The 23,550-nt window shown below is 37.6% G+C and overlaps 1 protein-coding gene across 1 annotated transcript; it reads right to left on the reverse strand.

Moving 5' to 3' along the window:
- Window positions 1-844: 844 nt before the first annotated feature.
- Window positions 845-19,820, reverse strand: LOC137293928 (sphingosine-1-phosphate phosphatase 2-like). Its single transcript, XM_067824786.1, has 3 exons — window positions 19,012-19,820; window positions 7,164-7,253; window positions 845-6,656 (listed from the first exon to the last, which is right to left on the reverse strand). Exons 1-3 carry the CDS (start codon window positions 19,711-19,713, stop codon window positions 6,090-6,092), a joined length of 1,359 nt encoding a protein of 452 aa, XP_067680887.1. The 5' UTR covers window positions 19,714-19,820; the 3' UTR covers window positions 845-6,089.
- Between the last annotated feature and the right edge of the window lie 3,730 nt (window positions 19,821-23,550).

The following is a 23,550-nucleotide window of genomic DNA, read 5'->3' on the forward strand; positions in this document are numbered from 1 at the left end:
TATGGTATCTATGTCATAAGATACATGTTGACACTAATCAGATGCCCTTTATCGTCACAGATAAAGTGTCAGCAGGTTAGGGGAGATAACTGCTATCAAGTAGGACACACTGAATTCCAACAGTCATGGATAAGGTGTCTATCATGTGCTTTTCATCAGTAACCTTGAATGGAGCACAACAAATACATTCACCTGAAAAGGTCAGTGACACTGTCACCCTGATGGAACCTGTTGCTGGTCATTGAGGTGACAAGATTAGATCAGGTGGTGTGGTTGAAAGACACTGACCCAATGAGATCGTGTTTGCCTGGTTGGGACTTGCTAACAGGCAGCTAGATTGCTTTGAGTGACGAATCCCTGTGCACTATAGTACCAAATAACCTTAGCACTAAGACTACCTCAAGTCTATGTTATAGTATGGGAGTTAAGTCACCTTAGCGCCAAGAGCAGCACCCTGGTTGTCAAGACTTCACAGAGCTTACTTTCCTACCACATCAGGACAATCCTGTGTATGGACTGCATTTGGGTGTAAGTGAGCATGCTTAAGAGTCTAAGCAACTGATTTCAACTTAACATGATCATGGAAAGGTCTTTTCAGAAAACTGTTCAACAAAGCCAGAGTCTTTGCACCCAATACATCTTGTCAACTTTTATTTAAACATATTTTATTCATGAAAGAATAGCACTGGGTGCAAATTATCCAAAGTGCTTTCCAAGGTCATCCTATCCAGCAGGCCACAGTCTGTGTTACTGAACACCTAGTCGGGGGAACACTACCAGTGGACCACATTGTAATGTCCTCCAGATCTAGCTTTGGCAAAAATTAAAGGAAGAGTTTTCATCAAAGATTGAAATCATAAATCAGTTTATTTAAATACATTTTCATCATCATAAAAATACAGAACCAGATCTGATTATAACACAACAAAGAAAAGCTTACAAATCTTGTACAGAAAATATAATACAGCAGAGAATAATCTCACATTAACCATTGCAGGACAATAACAAGACAACACTTGCATTCTTTTCCACATTAATGCATCTTTGAAGACTTGTTTGTAAAGCTCTAAAATATTTTGAACATTTGCCATTGTGTCCGCAAGATTCCACTTGAACACATACTGATAGGAAAGAATTGGGGATCACATGAATGGGCAAGTGCTCCTTTATTATTTTTTTTCCAGGTTTTCACAAGCTTTGTCGTGCATAGCATGTGAAAAACACTGCACACAAAAAATAAGTGAACATTTGTGCTTTCATGTGATTTCTTCACATGATTCCCTAAGTATATTTACAATGGAACCCTCTGAAACACAAGAAACTTTGGAACTAAATACTCAACACTTTCGTGGTACTGAGGAGGACAGAACTGTCCTTGTGGTATTGAACAACAAAGTCTTGATGAACTTATATATATACTTACACGATACATATTCATCTTTCAGACATATAAGGCTGTGATATATCTTGAATTATTAATACAAGTCAAAAGAAGTTAAGGAATACCAACACATTTCACATTTAAAAGTTTCTTTGTGTTATTAACTTTTCCCACTAACTTCATTTTCAATAGCATTTCACTTTTATTTCAATAATATGCAAGAAACAGGTGGTCCTTAATATTTTTCAAAATAGAATGCATGGGTGTAAATAGGTGTAAACAATAACACTCAAGGCCAACCCCTGTAGTGGATGAAATTGGTTGGCATTCATATTATGCTAAGTATTAAAAAGCACAATCCATGACACCATTAACAATGGCTCATACACAACCTCCTGATGCACACAATATAATTCAGGAAGTGACTTTACACCCGACTTTCTGTACCACACTTTTGGAAAGCACCCATGGACATTTTATCTTTGCCCAGGTAAGGTGTGTCTCCGTTAGATGGTCCAGCGGCAAAAATCCTTCCCCTCATGCCTGTCAATCCTCTGTCATACAAGTTATTTCTGCCCAACCACATGCAATACATACAACTGATTTTACTGATCACCAAACACCTTCAGGAAAATGTACTTCTTCATATCTCCAGTTCTATCTAAACACATTCAGGCTGTGTAAACAGACCTTTGCTTTCCAGACTTCGTCATAAGAATAGTTGTTTTGAATTACTACTGACAAAAGCTAACAAAATATAGTGTTGAAGTATTTACAAGAAAGATCTGAGGGACTGGTCATTAATTTGGAGTTGTGGGGAACTTGAAGGAGGGTCATACTCTAACCCATTAAAATGAGAGTCTCTGGGTGAAGGCCATAAAAAATTATACACATTTGGGGAAGGCCATGTAAAAATGTATAAAGCATATGGGAAGAGTCCTTCAAATTTAGGGAGAAATATTGTACTCAGTACCTTTGTCATGAAACAGCTGACCCAAGCATCCCTGTAATACACAACCAGTCCCTTACTATTTCTAATTACCATCACATGTAGAAATGTTATGAAAAATCATTAGAAACTGCTAGTTTCCCATTGTGGACACATCTACTAAACAGGATTAATTCATCACAAAAGTAGCTTAATAACAGACATGTATTTACATCAGAAGAAGGACATCTGGTACCTTTGATTATCACAAGATATTCACATAGCACTGTTTCTTCGGTTATCTCCCAACTGACAGATACCCATTTGGCAGTCAGTCAGTTGACAGACACTGATGTAGAGGGTTAAGGGTAACACCTACAAGTAAAATGGAACAGCCCACTGCCTCTTGAGTAGAGTATGGCAAGCCTGAAACAGGTTTGTTACTGAGAAGTTTGATTTTGTGTAAATTGAATATGTAAACAGGCTATAACCTTGCATCGTCCAAACACACAAAACAAGTTTCAATACAAGCATTGAAAATACTAATCAGTGTTTGTAAAAACATGACCTCTAGTTATTTAAGTAAAATGTCCTTTAACACATTCTTAAAATACTTGATATGAACAGAAGTCCAATACAGAAGAACAATGTTAAGATACGATAAAATTGTAACTATTGTTAAGAAAACATTCTGATTTTCACATGGCAGCAGGCTTCATGATAAAGGCAGACAAAAATGTATTGGTAACTACATGTATTACCATTTTCCTTGAGATGTCCTATGCTTATTAGTGCTGGTATCTGTTATCAAGAAATGGTGACTTTTTTGTTTCTTTTGTTTGCTTTGGTTTTCTCCTGTACAATCTTCCAAACAATTTTTCAGTTCATGCACATCTCCGGCCATGGACTATTTTCACAGTCTGTAGGGAATGGTCCTTTATTATTGGTATAGGTGAGTCACAATGACAGGATCTAGGGCAAGGTCATCAAAACTAATTCATATTTCGCAAAAGGTATGGAAAATTAAAGTTTTGAGAAGAATCGCAGTCAAATACACTAGAAAAATATGTCAATGCTGGAATATCACAAATTACTGATAAAATGAGAATTTACTCAAAGTAATAGGCACACTGGAGGATTGCTTGAAGGGACTTCTGAAGTGACATCTCGTATACAGCAAAACTTGACAAATATGTGGTCAACAGTTTTAACATCCATATTTCAGGTAGGTCACACATTCTCTGATCTTGTTTTTTTCATTGTCACATTTAATCCCAATTATTGCAGAAGCTGCAAGATGCAGGTAACACTATCAGTTCAAGGGAGGTAACTCATTCCTTGTTATTGCTTTTCATCAACATTTTCTCTGTTGTTGGGTGGGTAGTAGTTTGATTACTATGGATAAAAATGTTTTGCCTTTGTGTAAATAGCTTACAGAGATGGTTGGTTAAAGACAAAATTACTAGAAACACTAAGCTCTGAGCCCATGTGGGGAATCTAACCTGGATCTTTCACTTGATGAGTAAATACTTTAACCACTTGGCTACTCTGCTGTGCCACTACCCTTTGAGGATAACCATATACACAGTATCAACCAAGCATTTACAAGTAATCCCATCTAGCTGTCAATTATCATTATAGTCATCACATTGACATATAGGCAAGAATTGCTGTGGCAGTTCACTTTCTCAATCAATTTAATATAAAAAAAAATTTAAGATCAAAACATAATCTGTAAGTGGAGATAACAAGCAGGAAAATGATAATACTGTCTTTTTTTTAATGAAGCAACATGTGCTTGATAGCAAATAAAGAAGGATTTGTACATTAAAATGGTTTATTTTTTAAACCCGGTACTTAAAATGATGTAGGTTACTATTGTTAAAACATATATTTACTCTATTCGAATATAACATGTTTCAATTAGGTAATTAACAGTTAATGGTGACCATAAGTATCAAGATGCAGCTGTTGAGGTCAGCTTCATACCCTGACATCATGACTGGAGCTAACTTGAGCAACCATGGATCCCCAGCTCGCAGTTATAGATCAATTAATGAGTGTGTGAATGTCACACACTTTTAACTCACTTCACATTTGAAGGAACTGGCTTCACCCATCATATTACCAGGTGTAACACCAAACAATTAGCAAGTGCACATCATTGAGACATAAAAATATAGTTAAATGGGTGAAAATATTAATCCCATATTATTCTGACATATTAAAGTATTTGCTGACCATTATCGCATGTTTCAACGAAACACCAATAATCCCCTCAGGAGAAGAGTTTTGGCCATGTCTGATTACCACACTATGCTGGTTACGTTACTCTGCTTAGTGTATTGAACTGTCTCCTTGTATATTGTGGATTGAACATTCTACATTCTAGTTTCACAGTAACAAAATTAATTGAACTTGAGCTGATTTCAAACACAAACTTCACAAAACAATTTACAGCAATATTCTTCATCTTGCATGTTCTGAGCAATCGTAGCAGAAATGTTACTTAAACATAAGCAGTCTGACTCAAACTCCCACACAAGAAAACGATGGAAGCCATACTGCCAACAACGTCTGAGGCAACAGTGTCATCTGAACACACAGAAACATCAACAACTCTGAAAATATACATTTCACACAAACAATGGGGAGCGAATAACATGCAGCCCCAGAACAAGTTTCAACATGAAAATTTGTTCATAACATGCTAACTATGATATCTCTCTGATTATTGGGGTCAACAGATATTCCCAACCCAGAGAGTCTAGGGCAGGTGAGATGGGCATTTCATAGAGCAGGAAGGAATTAAGTGATAAGTAGTAATTCTTTGATTTAAGAACATACTGATGATATTACTCTACAAAAGTATCCTGTTGCTATGAAATGAAACAATGTTCACTGAAAAATTTTCACTTAAACCACGTATTTTCTGAATATTCATGTACTCTGTTGCATGCAAGTATAAACAACTGTATTATATATCCAGTGAGGAAAAACTGTTGACACCAAATTTAAAATACTCTAAAGTGAAATAATATTTTATGCTTTAACTTTTTTCATTTTACCTCAGTGACACTACAGTTTCAAGAGTAAATTCATGACAATTTTGTAGGAAAATGAGCAATCGCAGAACTTTATCATATTCTTGTCAAAAAGCCATTTCTGTCATGATAAGATGTACAAAGCTGCCATATGTATATGACACAACTGCTGGCAACAATACAGGACAAGAGAGCAACCAACATCGAACAAATGTAGCACTTTCAGTTCACTATGTTGAGCTTCTCAATATTTTATCATAATGAAGACACAAATTAGACACAGGAAGGAGATCTCTACAGGTTTAATGAACACTTCATTTTGCTTATCAAATTCTCTGAAAACATACCATGACAGTAGAACATCCACATAAAAGTGGGTGTGTACAATGAATGAATGAGTTAGGTTTTACGCCACGCTTATCAATATTCCAGCAATGTCATGGCTGGGGACAACCAAACTTTGCTTCACACATTGTGCCCATGGTGAGAATTGAACCCTGTTATTGTGCAAGATGACCAAGCAATACAACGACTGGGCTTCACCACCTCCTAGGGTGAGTACAGATGAGTGAGGACAGGTATGAGGAGAGGTGGAGGACTTTGAAGGAGATCTACATTACCTCTCAAACTCTCCAGTCTTTTCACAGTACTTAGACCATCTATGTGGTTAATGACAACAGAGTAGAGAAGCCATGTACAACGCTTAAAAAATGTTTCCATAACTTACAAATCTCCATTAAATTTCGGTGTAGTAGGACACCCTGGGTATGCCAAGGTAATGGAACATAAGAGGAATGGTATATACAGTGTTCAGAGATATCAAGAAGTAGCTTATGTACTTGTACGGAAGTTCCACAATGAACTTTTGTTTGGTTTTGGGGTCTTTTGGGTTCATATTGAGCATGAAACAGAGAGATGCATACACAAAGTTCTTCATGTAGTGGTGTAAAATGAGGGTGACTGTCACACCAGAGACCAGCCTGAGCATTGCTATTAAGATGGCTTGGTACTGGAAATTCAGTGAGAAGGGGAGGGAGGCATTGTTAGGGCTCATGAAGCCTTGGTTGTAGTTGATCCAGGTGCCAAGGAACAAGCCGCCTGTGATGGACAGAATGAGGGTCGTGTCACCACGTGCCGTACTCCACTTGTCCAGTTTGGGATAAAGTAGGGACAGGATTATGGGCAGAGACAACAGAATTACAGGTGACAGTGGATGTGTGACGAGGAACTTGTCCATTGGGTCAACGAAGGGCACAGTGAAGGTCATCACTACCACAGCAAACAGAAGTCCTGCGATCACATCCTGAAATGTGAAATTAGCAAATAAATTACAAAGCATGTCATGGATTTGTCAACTACAGACAAGTAATACAGTTTAAAGTATGGGTCTTCAGCAACCCACGCTTGTCGTAAGAGCTCACTTACGACATCAGGTGGTCAGACTCGCTGACTTGGTTGATAAGTGCAGTTGATGGACTGTTCCAGACGCGATTATTTACAGACTGTTGGAATATTGCTGAGTGTGTCCTAAAAAAATGAGACCCACCAAAATAAAAATTTTCTTACTGTCTTCTTATTAAACAAATCTTTCTCAGTGCATACTCACACACAGAATATCCTAAACATACCTGAACATCTGTAGCACCTCCTTAATCTTGTGTGACATTGAAATTGAGTGGTCAAAAATGTGTTTATTATGTGACAGACGCAGCAAAACACATAGACAATGTATAAGCAAATCTCACAAACAAACCAACATGACAAAACACTGAAATTATTTGAAATGAACTATCCAGGGGAGACAACTCACCAGAATGTTGTGCATGCCGAGGTAGATACGACTCAGACAGACCAGAATGCACCAGGCAACTGCGATCACCAGGCCAACAAACATGGAATACTGCAACAGAAATAAAACAATTAGAGAATGTTATCAGAAACAGTGGGACCAGTCACAAACTTTCTCCCTACTTCAGTTGATGTGTTATCATTGGTGAAACCAAAGGTAGGCTTATCTTATATTTTAAAAATACAAAATCATGTATAAAAAAATCATTATGTGACATACCTTCAACAAAATTATCAATAATTTTTAAAATAATTTTTAGATAGTAATCATAGGTTATTCATTGTCTCATAATCTGAGAAAGTATATTTCTCTCTTGCCATATATATCATACATGCACACATTATATTTTAAGTGTGATTCCAAAGTATAGCTTTCATGCACCAAAGACTTACTGTCAGCATCCATCAACATTCTGAATAAGAGGATTAAAAAAATTGTACAATCATTATCATTTCCATTCTTGATCCCTACGGCAATAGCTCACAAGCACCTTTTCTGTATTCCCCTTACACCAGAAGCAGTAAAGCCACTTCTGTTATTTGAAAACCACCTGCAGACTGAAATTTTATGATGTAAGAGTATATATATAGGCAACTTATGGTTAACCAAACTGCCCAAGTCTCAATTTCACACAGATTACTATGACCTTGGGGTGATGTCACTTTCATAACTAATCTTAGCATTACAGCTATCATTAGTCTGTGCTATAGAATGTTGTAGTAGTGCTAACCTCACTTTGTGCAAGTGGGCCCTTAGAATCATAAATAAGAATGGATAAATAAATACACAGAAAATACTATCCATCTGTGAATTTGGATATGATGACACACAATTAAGCTTACTGCATCTTCTGAAGGTCAGAAGGAAAACAGAGTTGAATGTCTGCATGTTTTACTTCAGCTGACATTTTAAAAAATATATTTTGTAATATGACGGTTTCTGTATTAGACATCTATTGAGGTCACGAAGCATTTGATTAATTAACGGTTAAAATTCTTTAGTAGTTTGCAAATAACTGGATCCAAAAAGGTGTGAGACTTTTATTGGGAAAAATCCGACTGAATGACCTTTACACTACAAGACTATTCATCTCAGTTCAAACCAAAACATTTAGTGAGTGAGTTTAGTTTTACGCCGCACTCAGCAATATTCCCGCTATATGGATTATTCAGTAAATAATCGAGTGTGGACCAGACAATCCAGTGATCAACAACATAAGCATCGATCTGCGCAGTTGGGAACCGATGACATGTCAACCAAGTCAGCGAGTCTGACCACGCCATTCCGTTAGTCGCCTCTTACGACACCAAAACATTTAAGAGGAGTGGCCTGTTGCAAATTGTTATCTTATCACTAACTTATCATCTTATCAGCATTGATGCTGAAGAAAGGGTTATCAGTGTCACTCTATTCAATTGCAATTTGCACCAGTTTGTTAATTTCCACCACAGATAATACAATGGTGTGAAGTAGGCTGTTTTATACAGACAGACAGAAGGAAAAACCTAATATTAGTAATAACTGAAGTATTACTTCCTTCATGAACCAAACAAAACTAAGCTCTAAACATGGAAGAAAATCACCTCAGGCTCATTCTGTCATGTCCACACAACATAACAAACCTATTTAGATGCGCCAGTACGAGCGTTCCCAAAGGAGACGCACGCCATTAAGCAAATTGCTGCAGGCTACTGAGGTATCAACAGTATGTGTCATCTACATATAACAGCCAGGTCACGCCACAGTGCTTCCAAGGCCCAAACAATGCTTCTCTGCCTTCCATACAACAATCCTTTGAACAAAATATACAAAAGTATTTTGACATTAGAGCCCCCAATGTGGTAAACATCGCTCTGCTTTGGACTTTGTATCAGGGAAATTTACTGAAAAGCTGACAGGTTATGATCATAGGGTCTTGAAACAACTGCCATGGCATCCATGGAGGTGTGACGGTTGACAAGCACAACATTGTTTTGAATGACACGTCAAGTAACTAGAAAGGAGAAATCAACAAATCCTTCTTGCATTTCTCTGGTTCCAGACAGGGTAATGTTTAGCCTCTGAAAATATCATATTTCCATTGAACCGAATAACTCTGTTTAAATAAATTTGAGTGCCAGTGAGGTGGAAGATACTGAACCTGACCAGCATCTACTGTACTGTTCAGGGCAATAGCTTTGCAGTAAGGTTTATGGGAAATAAATGTAGTTCAGACAATGTGAGACAGACTATGTCCCAGATCAACAGATAGCTGCATAGGACAATGACAGAAGTCAAAACAGTGGGGAACATCCATGACTACATATTTAATCCAAGACTTGTAAAAACCAAGACAGACTAGAAATTTCTAATCAAACCTTTCACTTTTTACATGACAACAAATCCAAAATGAACAGAGGATAAACTGGACATGACATGGCATATAACCCTTGTCATTTAACATGTACAAAAACATTACAAAGTCTACATACTTGTCATAAAGTGAGTATGATGTAGTACTGAACTGATTATGATTGAAGTTCCTATCCACAGTATCACTGTAGCACTCTTTCATTTTGTCTTTTTGTTTAACATCACACTCAGCAATACTAAAGACTGCAGATAGTCAAGATTGGACCAGATAAACAATTTGATAGTATAATTGTGTCCAATGCCTTCAGGAAAGGGTGAAATATGATCTACAGAGTCTCCAGGGCAGTTACCAGATCCATTTAATAGCATGTTTAGTTCCTGCGGATCTTTTGTTTTACATCAGACTCTGAAACATTCCAGCTATATGATGGCAGATTGCAGATAGTCAAGACTGGACCAGATAATTCAGCTAGTGATAGTATCAGCTACCCTTTAGGAAATCTATAGTTAACAGATCAATAGAACAGTATCTTTAGGAGCTGGGAACCTATAAATTTACAGTGAGTACAAGCTAACACAAATCTCTGAAAATAGATAGGTTTAATAGAAACAAACATCTCCATTTCAAATTAGCCCCAGTGAGATAAAAGATTCAGAAACTGAACCTAGACTTGCTTCACTGCTGGCTGTATGTATATGGGCCTGAAACTTGAAATACGATAAACAATTCTGACTTTGACTTGACTGCAGTTACAGGAAGGACAGGACTAATATGGTAATGGAAACAAATAAGAGGCATGAGAATATGTTTTATCCTAAAATTCACATGTGATAATGTAATGTGTACTAAAGTAATGCAGGGTTTCACAGTGATACTTTGGACTGTACTGGTAATGGGAGGATATCAATTTGACACACCATTGACACTACTTGACTATGATGAGGTAGCTAATGTTTCACTTCCCTTAACTCAAAATGACAAAGCCAGGGCTTTTTGATGTATTGATCTTGTTCTCTGTATGCTGCCTCCCTCACTTCCATTTATGAGTTTGGTGTCTTAACATAAAGACCTGTCTACAAAACTGGACAGTATCTTGATAGGAAATTCAGACATACAAATACATATGCGTACATTCATTATCCGCCCAAAGGACAAGACACTGTTGTGAAAAACATCTAGGATCAAAAACACACGTGACAGTTGTATTTTTGTGCTTTTGTAGTTTTTTCCTAAAAAAAATTCAATACCAACATATAGTACAGATTGAAATTTAGTCAAAAGGTCATAGAGGACCACAGCTAAGTTACAAACAATCAATTCTCAACAACGGATAAAGACAATCCTTTGACAAGAGACCTGGCGAAGCCACAGCATAGATTCCAATTTACAAGAAAACCTGTTGACTGCAGCTGGTTTTAGTCATAGTCTGGTTTAGAACATATTTCCATAACAAACGACCTGATAAATCAGCATACATGACTCAACACAAATAGGTTAAACTGACCCATACAGGTCCCTGTGAAATCCAAGGGTCTGATCTCTATAATATATGATCTGGTGATCAGGGTTCACTCCACAGGTGGATTTATGAGTAAAATTTACAGAATCACCTTAAGAATGGTTGTTTGGCAACAACGCCTACTTCAATGGAATCTAATATCAGAAGGTACTAGACAGAGCAGTGCTGTAGACCCAATGATGTATGCTTGTTGGCGACACCAAGCCATAGCTCTCTTATTGATCCCAGCTACCCAAGCTTGTATGGCGTATATATTACCCTTTATCTTGCTATTCTTCCTTTTTTCCCTCATAGAAACAGCAAGTCAATATGTCACTGTTACCCTTGGCTGCCAAAACTGTATGGGTTACTGAAGCAAAGCAGGTCAAAGATATTCTTCTACAGCACTTAGAGTCATAACATGGTATTCATATATTACACATGTGCCTGGTCTTTAGGAAATGAGTTTGATGAGCAGCATAATGGCTAAAGAGCCTAGTGTGCAATCAATAATCAGTACCATTACAGCTTGCAACCATGACATAAAAGTATGTAGTTGAGCCCAGATGAAAAACATCAATTTGATGTTAATGCTAGAGCAGTTACTATATGAACAGGCAATGGCAGATGCCTGCTAGAACCTCTTATAATTTTAGATACATCAGAAATGCTGAATACAATGAATGGACCTTGGAGGGCATACCACGACACAAGTTCTTGAGAATCATGATACGTAAATTGGCAAATGAAACAAGGTCATGCTCGCCATGTCACTCCAATCTAGAAATGATGAGATGTGTGCAGTGAGCAAAATAACAACCTCCAGCAAAACATATCTTATCTGTTTTTCATCATTTCCTTGAGAAACATAACCTCATTCACAGGGATACTAAAGTTCTCTCATGTCTTTGTGTAAAAAACTGATAAATCATTTAATTCAATTCCACACTTCTGTAATACATAAGATAAGCACTGACATTGTGTAGGACTTACCAGTTGGTAGTCACAAGACCAACATAGTACATGGTTCGTATCAACGATTTCATTATTGTCAAACATACAAACTAAACTTCTTTATTGTGATATTTCTTTACATTGTTATCTCCCCTGTATCCATGTCTAGAAAAAGGCATTGGACTAAAATTTACTAAAATTTGTAGAAAATGTGACCTGCATGCACATTTAGTGTTAATCGCAAAACAATTTAGCTATCGATATATCCTAGTATGTATTGAAATGCAATTACCTGTATCACAATACACTGAAATATACAGCCCAAGTAAAGATAAACATCACCACCAGTCAAAGTTCAAAGTGATAATATATCTCAAGGTCACCATTGCAGCAGCATAATAGCCACATGACAGCTTCATGAAACACAATTGGCATTAGTCAGAATCAATGATTGTTAATTGTCCAGCTTTTTGTATGTTCCAATACACTGTCAATTTTATTGTCTGCTTATTGTCTCTGCTGAAAACACATGTTGAATGTACACAAGCAGCTGATGAACTGTTCTAATTGAAAGTAATAATGTGCATACATGTATTACATCTGGCATAGAGCTCAGGTCACAAGTCAGTTGAAGTTCTGCACAGAGTGTCCTTGGATGGGAGACCATGTTCAGTAGCTTGACTTGTGCATGTTTCTAAGACTTCAGTCCGAAACACTTGTGATACATGTAGTCTCACCATGGGCAGGGGCAGATATAGTTTTTTTAAGAAAGGGGGGGCACACTATTGCGCTATTGAGAAATGGGTGTGCAGTTAAGGGGGTGGGGTGGGGTGGGGCAGTGGGGTGGGGAGGGAGAGTAGGGGTTGTGTACACTTTATTTTTATGAGAGTTTCAATGGTCATTCAATAAATTTTTAAAAGTTCAAATGGTAAAGTATTTTTTTTAGACAATACTAAATGGTATATGACATATGCAAGTATATGACATCAAACATTTTTAGGTTCGAAATTTCAAAATGTAGCATGCCTTGACTGTGTTGAGAGAACTGTTTTAAAAAATATTAAATATTTTCCTTCCTTATACATATCATAAATATTTATTGCGATTTTATGACATCACTCTTTAAGTCACTGAAAGCCATCAGTGTATAAAAAACACACAGGATGGAAAAGAAATTAGTTCCGGTTTAACTCCACTTGTGATAGTATTTAAATTACACCATTACATGTTAGCCTAGTTCAGCAGTAAAGCCTGAAGGGTTGGAAGTCTGAAAATGGTTCCTATTTTGGTGAAACTTATGAGACCTGTTATGATGCTAAGAAACCAATACAAATCAGGAAAAATTTGGTCGAATCAGGACTGAAACCCATCGTCATACGTTTCTGGCACACCCATGGGACACAACTCTGCACAAGAGATGTCATTAAACTATGCAGTCAACTTGTTACAACTTTTGTTACAAATTTTTAATTAAAAATTGTAGGTCTTTAGGCAATCGCTGCATGAAGCTATGATATATAATTGCTCCTCGCGAAATCACTATTGCATGTAGCAAGTGCAATGTACAGGCTACCGAAAAAAGGCCTCAGTAGTCTTGTCGTAGTCATCTCCCAGTCAATGTGTTGAGCACTTTGTGCATGGAACATGAAACGATTAACGAACGTAACACGAATGAACTACTAGTTCCCAAAAAAGTAAACAGAAATCAACGTTATTTTCTTCATTTGTTTCATACAACATTGCCCTGACTTTAGGATCAATATATCAGACTGAGCAGGCATTGTCTAACACTGGAAACTTGATTAAACCTACCAACATCAGCAAAGAAAACAAATAAATAATTAAAAAAATGACTGATCGTCTTGAATAACTCTAGACTGAAAGTAACAATGAACGTTTTTCCGGAGTTGGTCTGATGTTTTCGGTATTTTGATTCTATTCTGCATTGAAATAAATGTTTGATTATGATCGATATGGAGTATGACTGTGATTCATCGGTATAATTTTGACCTATCACAGATACATACTAATATATTCAATTAAAGAATACTTTTAGACAATGTTAACAGGACTAGGTGTTTTAAACTTATCAGCACTGTGTTCAGGTACAAATATGGAGAAGCTTCTCACTCATTTGGAAACAGGAGAGTTCCACTGACATGCGTACATTTAACAACAAACTCTAACGCTTAGATTAAAAACTAGTCTCTGAAATGAACATCTTTTATAGAAAAAAAGTAAACAAATAAAATATAAGGGAAAAGTATCCTGAGACTTTCTTCATTTTCATCTAGACATGTCACATTTATAGACTTGACTGGGGTTTTGTGGATATATTTGCTTCAGCATCTATATGACAGACTATCTAATGCTTTTCCAATGGAGAGGTGCGTCTGTCATCATAACTTTTCCAACAGAGAAGTACCTAATTGTAGTTGTCACATTTCTAGACCAATTACATCCACTTCAGAAACTTTAGGCTTATCATGCTTATTGCTGCTATTTTGCTATTGTTTTTTGAAGGCATAAACTGCGGCAAGATGTCACAACTAAATCCAGTTAATCGCCTTTGTTCAGTTGTTTACTGTTGCTTTGAACATGGCTGCTAAAGTTTTGACAGACTGACAGGTGATGGGTGAGCAGCTCAGGCACTGACAGCTAATCATAAACATGAACACTGATGTTGACAGAAGAACAAACAGGACTACAAAGTAAGTTAGCTCAATCTGTCAGTTCATTCTAGGCTTGTTCTTTTTATATGATAAAATATGCATCAAATAGGACCAAAACAGTATTTCTTACACCCGTCAAGTCAGTTCACATGCAAACTGTAGTGCAAATGGGCAATGCACTTCCCTTCAGATCGTTATATGATGGTATTCAGATCGTTATTCACCTCCATTACCCCTGTCGGCTTCCAGTTCAATGGAGTGAAGGAACAAGAATAAGCAGAAATCAAAAAGAAATACCATATTGATTAATTTTATCACGAACCTGTTGGGAGTTTATTTGTCTTAACTGTTGTTGTTACTGTAAGCTGCAAGAATTTTCATAACATTTATTGTACAATAAAAAATCTTCTGGCATAGTGGGCGAATGAAGCAGGGGTGGTAACTCTTAAAGCATTCCATATGGAATAATACCCTCCTGTTACTTCACTGCATTGTACCGGAAGTTGGCAGGGGTAATGGAGGTGAAGAACAGTCTGATATACCATGAGTTGCGCTTAAAATGTTGAATAAAACATATTTCATGTGAGTAATTATTAAATACGGACTGGGAAATCTGACAGCACAACCACGTGAGGAAATGGGAGTGTACCTTTGATGGTGGTATTTTATTTCTGACATGAAAATACGTTGCCAGCCTTTGCTCGTTTCGTTCACATATAAGACTGGTCATATTATCTATGCTTTGCAACTCCATATACCTGCGATCAGTTATAAACCTAATTGTTTGATCCACATTCAAGAAGTTAATGAGCCAAAAATTGAAACCAAATTTTACTGATGACAACTTTTTGTTGAATGCATTAAGCAATGTTTTGCTTTAAAAGCTTGATTAAAATGAAAGATGAAAGAATCTACATCGAAACGTCTCTTAATACAATTAGTGGATAAACAACATGTGTTAATGAAGGAACACCAGACCTCCATCAGCAAACTCGACCAGAAATTGGCCATCTCTGAACACATTCTCAAGAACCCTGGACATTCAATTCGATGGGAGGACACTAGGATACTATCTACTAACAACTGGCGCCAAAGGAAACTACAAGAGGCCATCGAGATCGGAGACAGAAACCAGCAATCAACCGTGACCAAGGAGTGTACCTATAAAGTGCCTGGGACTTGTTGATAAATTAAATTAACCTCATCTATCTGTGTACATTCAATCTATGTAATTCATTAGTGTTTACACAACAGTGTGCCAATACATAGCTAATCCACCTGTGCACATCCTTATCATCACCCCTAATCATGTACATCATAATTACTCTTATCCCATCATGTGTATGTCATCACCATTGGCTTCCATCCTCAATCCCCAATCATGTACATCGTCCTTAATCCCCAATCTGTGTTATGCAAACATAATCTTACCATTGGCTTCCATCATTGTTATCATAACTGTCGGCTTCCTATCAGTACTTCTTTATACTGGCTTACAACTTTTGTTAACTTATTCCACTTGTTACTTTCTTATTTTTTACCTGTACATATAAATACAGCTCTGTACCCCATTAACTCCGAAACGTTGTGTTCTCATAATAAAGAAGTTGATATCCATAAAAATCTTCATTCTTATGTATTTCACTTCTAAATGCCCTTCAAAGACTTAACATCATGTATTGGCCAATTTCTGGGTGTTATTGTGTATTTGAAGCACGGGAATGCATTTGGAACTGACGGCATTGCCCAGAGGTTTCAAATGAATTATTCCCGTGCTTCAAATACTCAATAACACCCGGAAATTGGTCAACACATGATGTTTATCGACATTGTAAACACAAAAGTAAACCAAAGGGTTTTACTGTGTGCACTAGTTTACATCACGTACGGGTACAGCAGTGAAGTGTGATCAGCAGGCCATTTCACCTGCATCCCGTGGTAGCATCTGGAGCTGCTCATTTGTGACATCTTTCCAACTTTACGACACAATATGATTTGAATGACGTCACCACTATTGATGACACAACAAAACAGTTGTTTACATGTCAATATGTACTGAAAAGTCTTGCAGTTTCCAGGAATCAAATACCATTTGATCATATTTTTCAACCAATCAGATTACAGTGACTTTTGGTTTACAAAAAACAAGAAATTGTCATCCAAAAGGTTGTTTCATTACTGTGCTTTATACCCAGTTTATTCAAAACGAACACCCAAGCAAGAAGATTCAAAACGAACGAAAAACAAATTTCATCTCTACCAAGTCACATGTGAAATGTATGGTTGGATGTGTGAGTGAGTGAGTTTTATGCTGCACTTAGCAAAATTCCAGCTACATGGCAGCGGTCTGTAAATAACTGAGTCTGGACCAGTGATCAATGGCATGAGTATCGATCTGCGCAATTGGGAACTGAAGTGTCAACCAAGTCAGCAAGCCTGACCACCTGGTCGCCTCTTACGACAAGCACAGTCGTCACCTTTCATGGCAAGCATGGGTTGCTGAAAACCTATTCTACCCTGGACCTTCACGGGTATGAATGTGAACAGAATGTAAAGAAAATAAACTAAACTATATGAACACCTACATATTAATATGTTTATCTCTTCAACACATGCAATCTTGAACAGTACAATAGTAATACTTTGCCAGAATTCTAAGATGCCTCATTAAAAGATCAAAGGAGCTGACAATACTTTATACACTTTATGCATTGCTTCCCACTGCATTGATGTCATAATGCCATTTTCATGATGCCACCTCCTAATTAATGTATCCTTGATAACCAACATCACAAAGCAAGTCAGTGGTCATTACCTAGTTAAGTCTCCTACAGTATAGTGTATTTCCTCTAATAATCACCCATGAGCTTATTTTATTAAAAGACTTCCTATTGGAGACCATATGCATACTACATAATATCCATCAACCTATGCCATGTGGGACAAGAAGTTATCACTAAAGGGATCATTCCTTAATAAATGTATTTCTGGATCAGAGGGAGAATAAATCAGTCACTCCTGGGTTCCGCAATTCCGCGGTTGCAGAAAAAATCATGGAATTTACCTTTCCATGCAGAAAAACATCTGTATTTCTGGATCAGAGGGAGAATAAATCAGTCACTCCTGGGTTCCGCAATTCCGCGGTTGCAGAAAAAATCATGGAATTTACCTTTCCATGCAGAAAAATGTCTGTATTTCTGGATCAGAGGGAGAATAAATCAGTCACTCCTGGGTTCCGCAATTCCGCGGTTGCAGAAAAAAATCGTGGAATTTACCTATCCATGCAGAAAAACGTCTTGTCCGCGGAAAACGCGTTTTCTTACTCAAGATGTGATGTGTACTGTACTTAGCATTATATCTGTGTTCGAGAATTAAACTATGAAGGTCTGTATAATGTTTTTGTTGTTTTTCCTAAATGTTTTAAAGCACAATGAATTGCAGAATATTGAAAATTAGGGTGCAGAATTTGCTGAAATTTGCCGCAGAATTCTTAAAAATCTGCCGCAGAATCCAGGAGGGGCTGATAAATTCATAAAAAATGTACCCACTGTTTATTAGAGACCCAGCACTTGAAGTTGTTAGAAGCCCAGTGCTTATTTCTTAAACATGTGCTTAACCCCCTACGTTATAAACACCTTCCCCCACCACACACACACAGACACATTATACACTTTGCACTTATTAGAAGAAAGGAAAAATACAGCAACTTCATAGCATCCACTTTCATGGTTTGCAGACAGCTAAAAAGCAATGTCCGCATACTACTGTCCCAAATTGCATCTGCGGAACATTGCATGACATGTCGTCTTCATCTGGATGAACTGATCTAAACTATACTTGAACTAGAAATGCAACATTCATATTGCCCTGTATGGGTTACAGTAATCTCAAATTTTATCAATTAAAAAATAGAAGATATTTAACTCCGACATAAACCCAAAATTTGATCATTTGTATTCTTGGGTAACTTGTTGCATGTTTATTCACCCCCAAATCCTAATAGTTAGATACTGCCTTCAAAAGAGAAGTGTAAACTTATACCATAATATAAATGTTATTATTGTTATTGTTATTATGATTACAAAATATCATGACTAACCACAGCTATGCATTCGTTGGGATGTGTCTCTTACTTCATGCTCTGACAACCTGTTGCCTAGTTTAATAAATATGAACCCAATGAATGATAGAATACCACATATTTCATGTTTGTCATCACCAGGCCAGCTCATCCACCCCATTCAACGGCCATTGGCTGCGAGTCTTGTGACAGTTACTCTATGTCAACCTGTCGACTATATTTAGATTCCAAGGCAAGCGGCGTGTACTTACCTCATATCTCCCACTGGTGAAAATAAGCATCGAAAAAGGAAGGGCAGTCCCAACAATTGCATGAGTTGAAGGCATTCCGTACTCGAGTTCATATCGAGTTTCAAGTCGAACGACGGGAGGGGACTTGGGGCGTGGCAAACGCACGATGTCCTTAGTTGCCTGTCCAAAATACATGCATATACACCACACTAGACATATTCTCCGGGTAACATAGGAATCAAAATTCCAAAAGGAGAAGGAATAAAATGTTACATAAAATAGAGCATTTCCAAGTTGTGCCCCGAAGGAAAATAAATAGTACAAGAAGGCGTTTTCGATGCGGAAAGGCACTGTACCGGTACGTATCACGCCGTTCAATGCCTTCTTCTTGCCTTTATCCGATATTTCATGGTTTTTCACAGCACCGTTCCTGTGTTTGACTGGTGAATCCGAATCTTGGTTTCTGTGTGGTTTACTGTCTGCCACCTCGGAATCCATTTCCCTACCTGTATTGGAATAAACACCATTTACAAGCAAAGCTTTCCCATTCGGATAGGTGTCTGGGGAAATACCGTTGAGATGCCGGGTTATATCACCATTATGCTTGCTTTCGTCATTAAAATTGACCAAATCTGGTGTGTGGATAATACCACATGCCTTTTGGAATCTTGCCACTACCTCCGGATCGCTGGTGTAGGACAAAACACGCCGAAGAAGTGACATATCGGCTGATTTCTCTTGGAATTTGGACCCGTCCTATCTTAACTGCCGGTCCACTTGCGAAGGTCGAATGGAGAAAGGGCGGGTAACTCTCGTACCACGTGCTGTACCTGTACGATTAAACCATAAGTGTCATGATATAAAGAACAGTTATCGCACTGTGTTATATATAACCAGGACCATGATCATCAGATTGCAAGGTGGATTGTATAAGACCATAAACACCTCGAACACGCATTGTTTCAATATAGTCCGTTTTATTTCAGTCATTAAATTAAAACTGACACACGACTTCATCGATTTATTTCACTGAGAGGAACGCGCTGAAGGAAAACAAATTACGAAGCAAATCCTATTTTCCCCCATTTTCGAAATTTTAATCACATGAACGCAGCTGAGAATGCCCGACCTGGTATGCTTTCAAGGATGACATATTCTTTCCTATTCATTTGTTCAAGCCAGTCAACCTTCCTTTACTCTGAAGACAAACTTTCTGTTTCTGTGCCAACGTACAGTTTAACATATGTATATTAACTTCTAGAACACACATGAAAGAATTGTATTCTTCCTTCAAACTTGCATGTTAAAATTATATGAATTAATACGTATATTTACAAGGATTGTCACAATCGTAACCCTGAAAACGGTGTTTCTTAAAGAAACTGTGATAGAAACAACAAATTGAAACAAGAAAAAGTAAACCAAAACGTTGGTTGTGTTTGCATTTAAGAAAATGCAATGGACGCACGTAACAAACTACGTAGCCATATGTGAATGTGTGTCGATGGTCTTTCTTACTTCAAACGACCCTTGCTCTTGTACGCTTTGTAACGGAAAACAATAGTCATAGCTATTTATAAATCTTTCACGCTCAGGAACATACCTGGTGCTTTGTTAACACATCTACACAAATCTCATTCCTCCCATCCTGTTGGATTGTATCCTCTGGTCATGCTTCCGCCATAGCCATCTGGTCTGGTGTCCTGAGTACGAGATCTCTTCTCAAGCTGATGTGTAACAGGAATGAAACTGACTGTTGTCAATACGCACGTGGCCCAGTCAGCTGATGATGTAATTGTGGACTTCGGGCTAGTCGCCAGGCAACATGTAGGTTGGGTTACCGGTGTCAAAGTTCACGTATAGAAACCCAGTGAACTGTTGATAATAAGCAGTTATCCTATTATTTGGGAGTAATGCCAAATAAGTAAATACAGCTGATGCATCAGTCCACACGCAGAACAGTGAATACGTATAGTATTCCTAACTGTTAGAGAATCCACACATTCAAGAATCCACACATTCACAAAATATCATGGATGTCAGCCTCTTTATTGCATACACAACCACACCCCCACCCCCACTCCAACCCCCTTCGTCACGTGACATCAATAATATTTCGGGTTATACTTAATCACCAACTTCTATAATTTTCTTATGCTGAGGCATAGTCTCTGAATATATATAATTTTGATAGTAACAAACCCATTTTAATTGCAAAGGAGCCCCGGGGAGACCAGAGAATCTGAACCTGAGGAAATCTAGACTTGCTTTGTCAAGGCTTTAGCTCTGCAGAGAAATCTTGGCAGTAGGCAAAATGATGTGGTTCGTGGGCTCTGAGACAGACTATGAATGCCTCCGAGTTCTAAGAATTCGTATAATTTTCAGTATTGGTTTGCACAGAATACATCGTAAAGTTCAGAGTTCGATGTGTAACCGTATGTTTTCCAAGACTGTTTGCCTGAGAAAAAGAGGTCGAAATGTGGAGGTCAGCATTGTTCTCTACATTACTTCTATAGCATATATTTTACTTCTTTGTTTAAACAGAAATAAATAGGATTTTCCATTACAAAGGACACTGGAGGTTTTGTTCAGAAATGAACAAAATAAAATCGATTGACACACAGGTTACTCTGATACAGTTTTATGGTAATATGAATAATTCATGAAAGTTAAATACAATTGTTAGCGCTTTGCACTTTTGTTCTGGTGTTAGCTCCAATAAAAGAAAATATGAAACAAAGAAGTAACGTGACTTTTGACAACTGTACTAACGTCAATGTATATCCTGTGTAATATAAGTAACTATGATACATACCTGAAAAAAAGGAAAATGTATCAATTCATACACTATTTATTGTTATCAAGAGGTTGTTCTGACACTGTGAAATGATCATCATTCAACCTGTCAAACACAATACTGTCATGTTTCAGGGGCCTTAGGTAACCTGTTCATTGTCTTTGTACGAGTACTGTTTGTCAGCGTAGGGAAACGCCGCATATCAAGAGCTTCTTATATAACCACCTAAGAATGTACATCTGTTAGTTATGTAATACCGCAAGCGTTATACGCAATATTATACACATACATCTCTGTGTTATGAATAGCCAATGGGGGAATTTAATACCTTATATCACCACAACGTTTTAGTCATATAACAACAACAATTTACAATCTGTCAAAAAGTGTCGAATTAAAAAGGCAGGTTTGATATCGAATGGGCGATAAGAACACCGATATCCTGCACACAGGTCGGAATCATTTTATTTGATTGCATGAATATTGATATTAATTGTTGCAAATCTCTGAACCTAATAAACATTTAATAAGTGAAACAGGTTGGGGAAAATGGGGAACCTGTGTACCAACAAACTCGTTAGTGTAGAATATGTACATGGTACGGTGGGTTGAGTTGATCCTGACATACTTCACTTAATTAATCCCTGAAATACATTAATAAGCACGAATCGAAAGCAATCGACTTGAACCGGAACAATCCAGATTAATTAGGTGTAAATGCTTGTGAATCCTTTCTGATCACCGCATTAAAGATCTTGTTTCAGCCGATGTATCATCTGGTGTGTGTAGCACATCATCACGGCGAGCCATCCCTCGCCCCTTCATCCTAGAGAATCGTGGTTCGGATAACTGTATCGCTAGTCTTTCTCCAAGAGTTTGGAGGGCATACTGAAAAAGGTGCAACCCCTATCTAAAATTACACATTTGCTCTGCATGACCTCCAAAATACACTTCCAGTGTGTATCATTACAGTGTTTGCACAACTGCATTTTAGTGTTCCCTTTGATGTCATATGACGTCACTGAGGATCATTGTTGAGAAAGGTCCGATGTTGTTGAAATGGCGAACATGACGTCATCCTTTGTTCATGACGTTTCAGATAGATAGAGGATACTAAACTACCTTCCGTGTAATACCATTTTTATTAAACGAGTTAATGATTTGGTATCAAACGAGCGAAAGTTTAATGAAAATGGTATTTAACGGAAGCGAGTTTAGTATTCTGTTTATTACTCGCCAACATAAATTGACAGAAACTGCGGCGAAATTGCCTATAGTGTGAGGACACTCAGCTGTCAAGTCAAACAAGGTCTAGTAAAATCGCGACATCAACATTAGCATTGTGACGTCACAACTTTGAACCATTTTGACGTCATAGGTCAAGCGGTATTACACTAGTGTAATATTGAAGTGAAAATATTACACTGCAGTATCTTCAACGGGCGAGTAATAAATTATATTACGCCATCTGAACGATTGGGTGTCCTCAGTCTGTTAAGCCTGTCTCCGACTTTTTTCTGACCTATCGAAACTCAAAGTTGCCGATTATCTCTCCACAGCGCAGCGTGGTGTCCCGAACCAAATTATCTGCAATTAGAAATAGTCAGTTGGTAATTACCTTATTATTTGCAAAACAATTTTGTGCCGCGAAGGAATATGGATTATCCATTGATTACATCGATTGTCTTCCAGAACAGTGGAACAGAGGCCATTATTAGGGTCAGTGAGTATGCCAAATTCCACCCCACCTCTACCCTTCCACT

This window comes from Haliotis asinina, chromosome 8 (genome assembly GCF_037392515.1).
Source record: "Haliotis asinina isolate JCU_RB_2024 chromosome 8, JCU_Hal_asi_v2, whole genome shotgun sequence".
Taxonomy (NCBI): Eukaryota; Metazoa; Mollusca; class Gastropoda; order Lepetellida; family Haliotidae; genus Haliotis; species Haliotis asinina.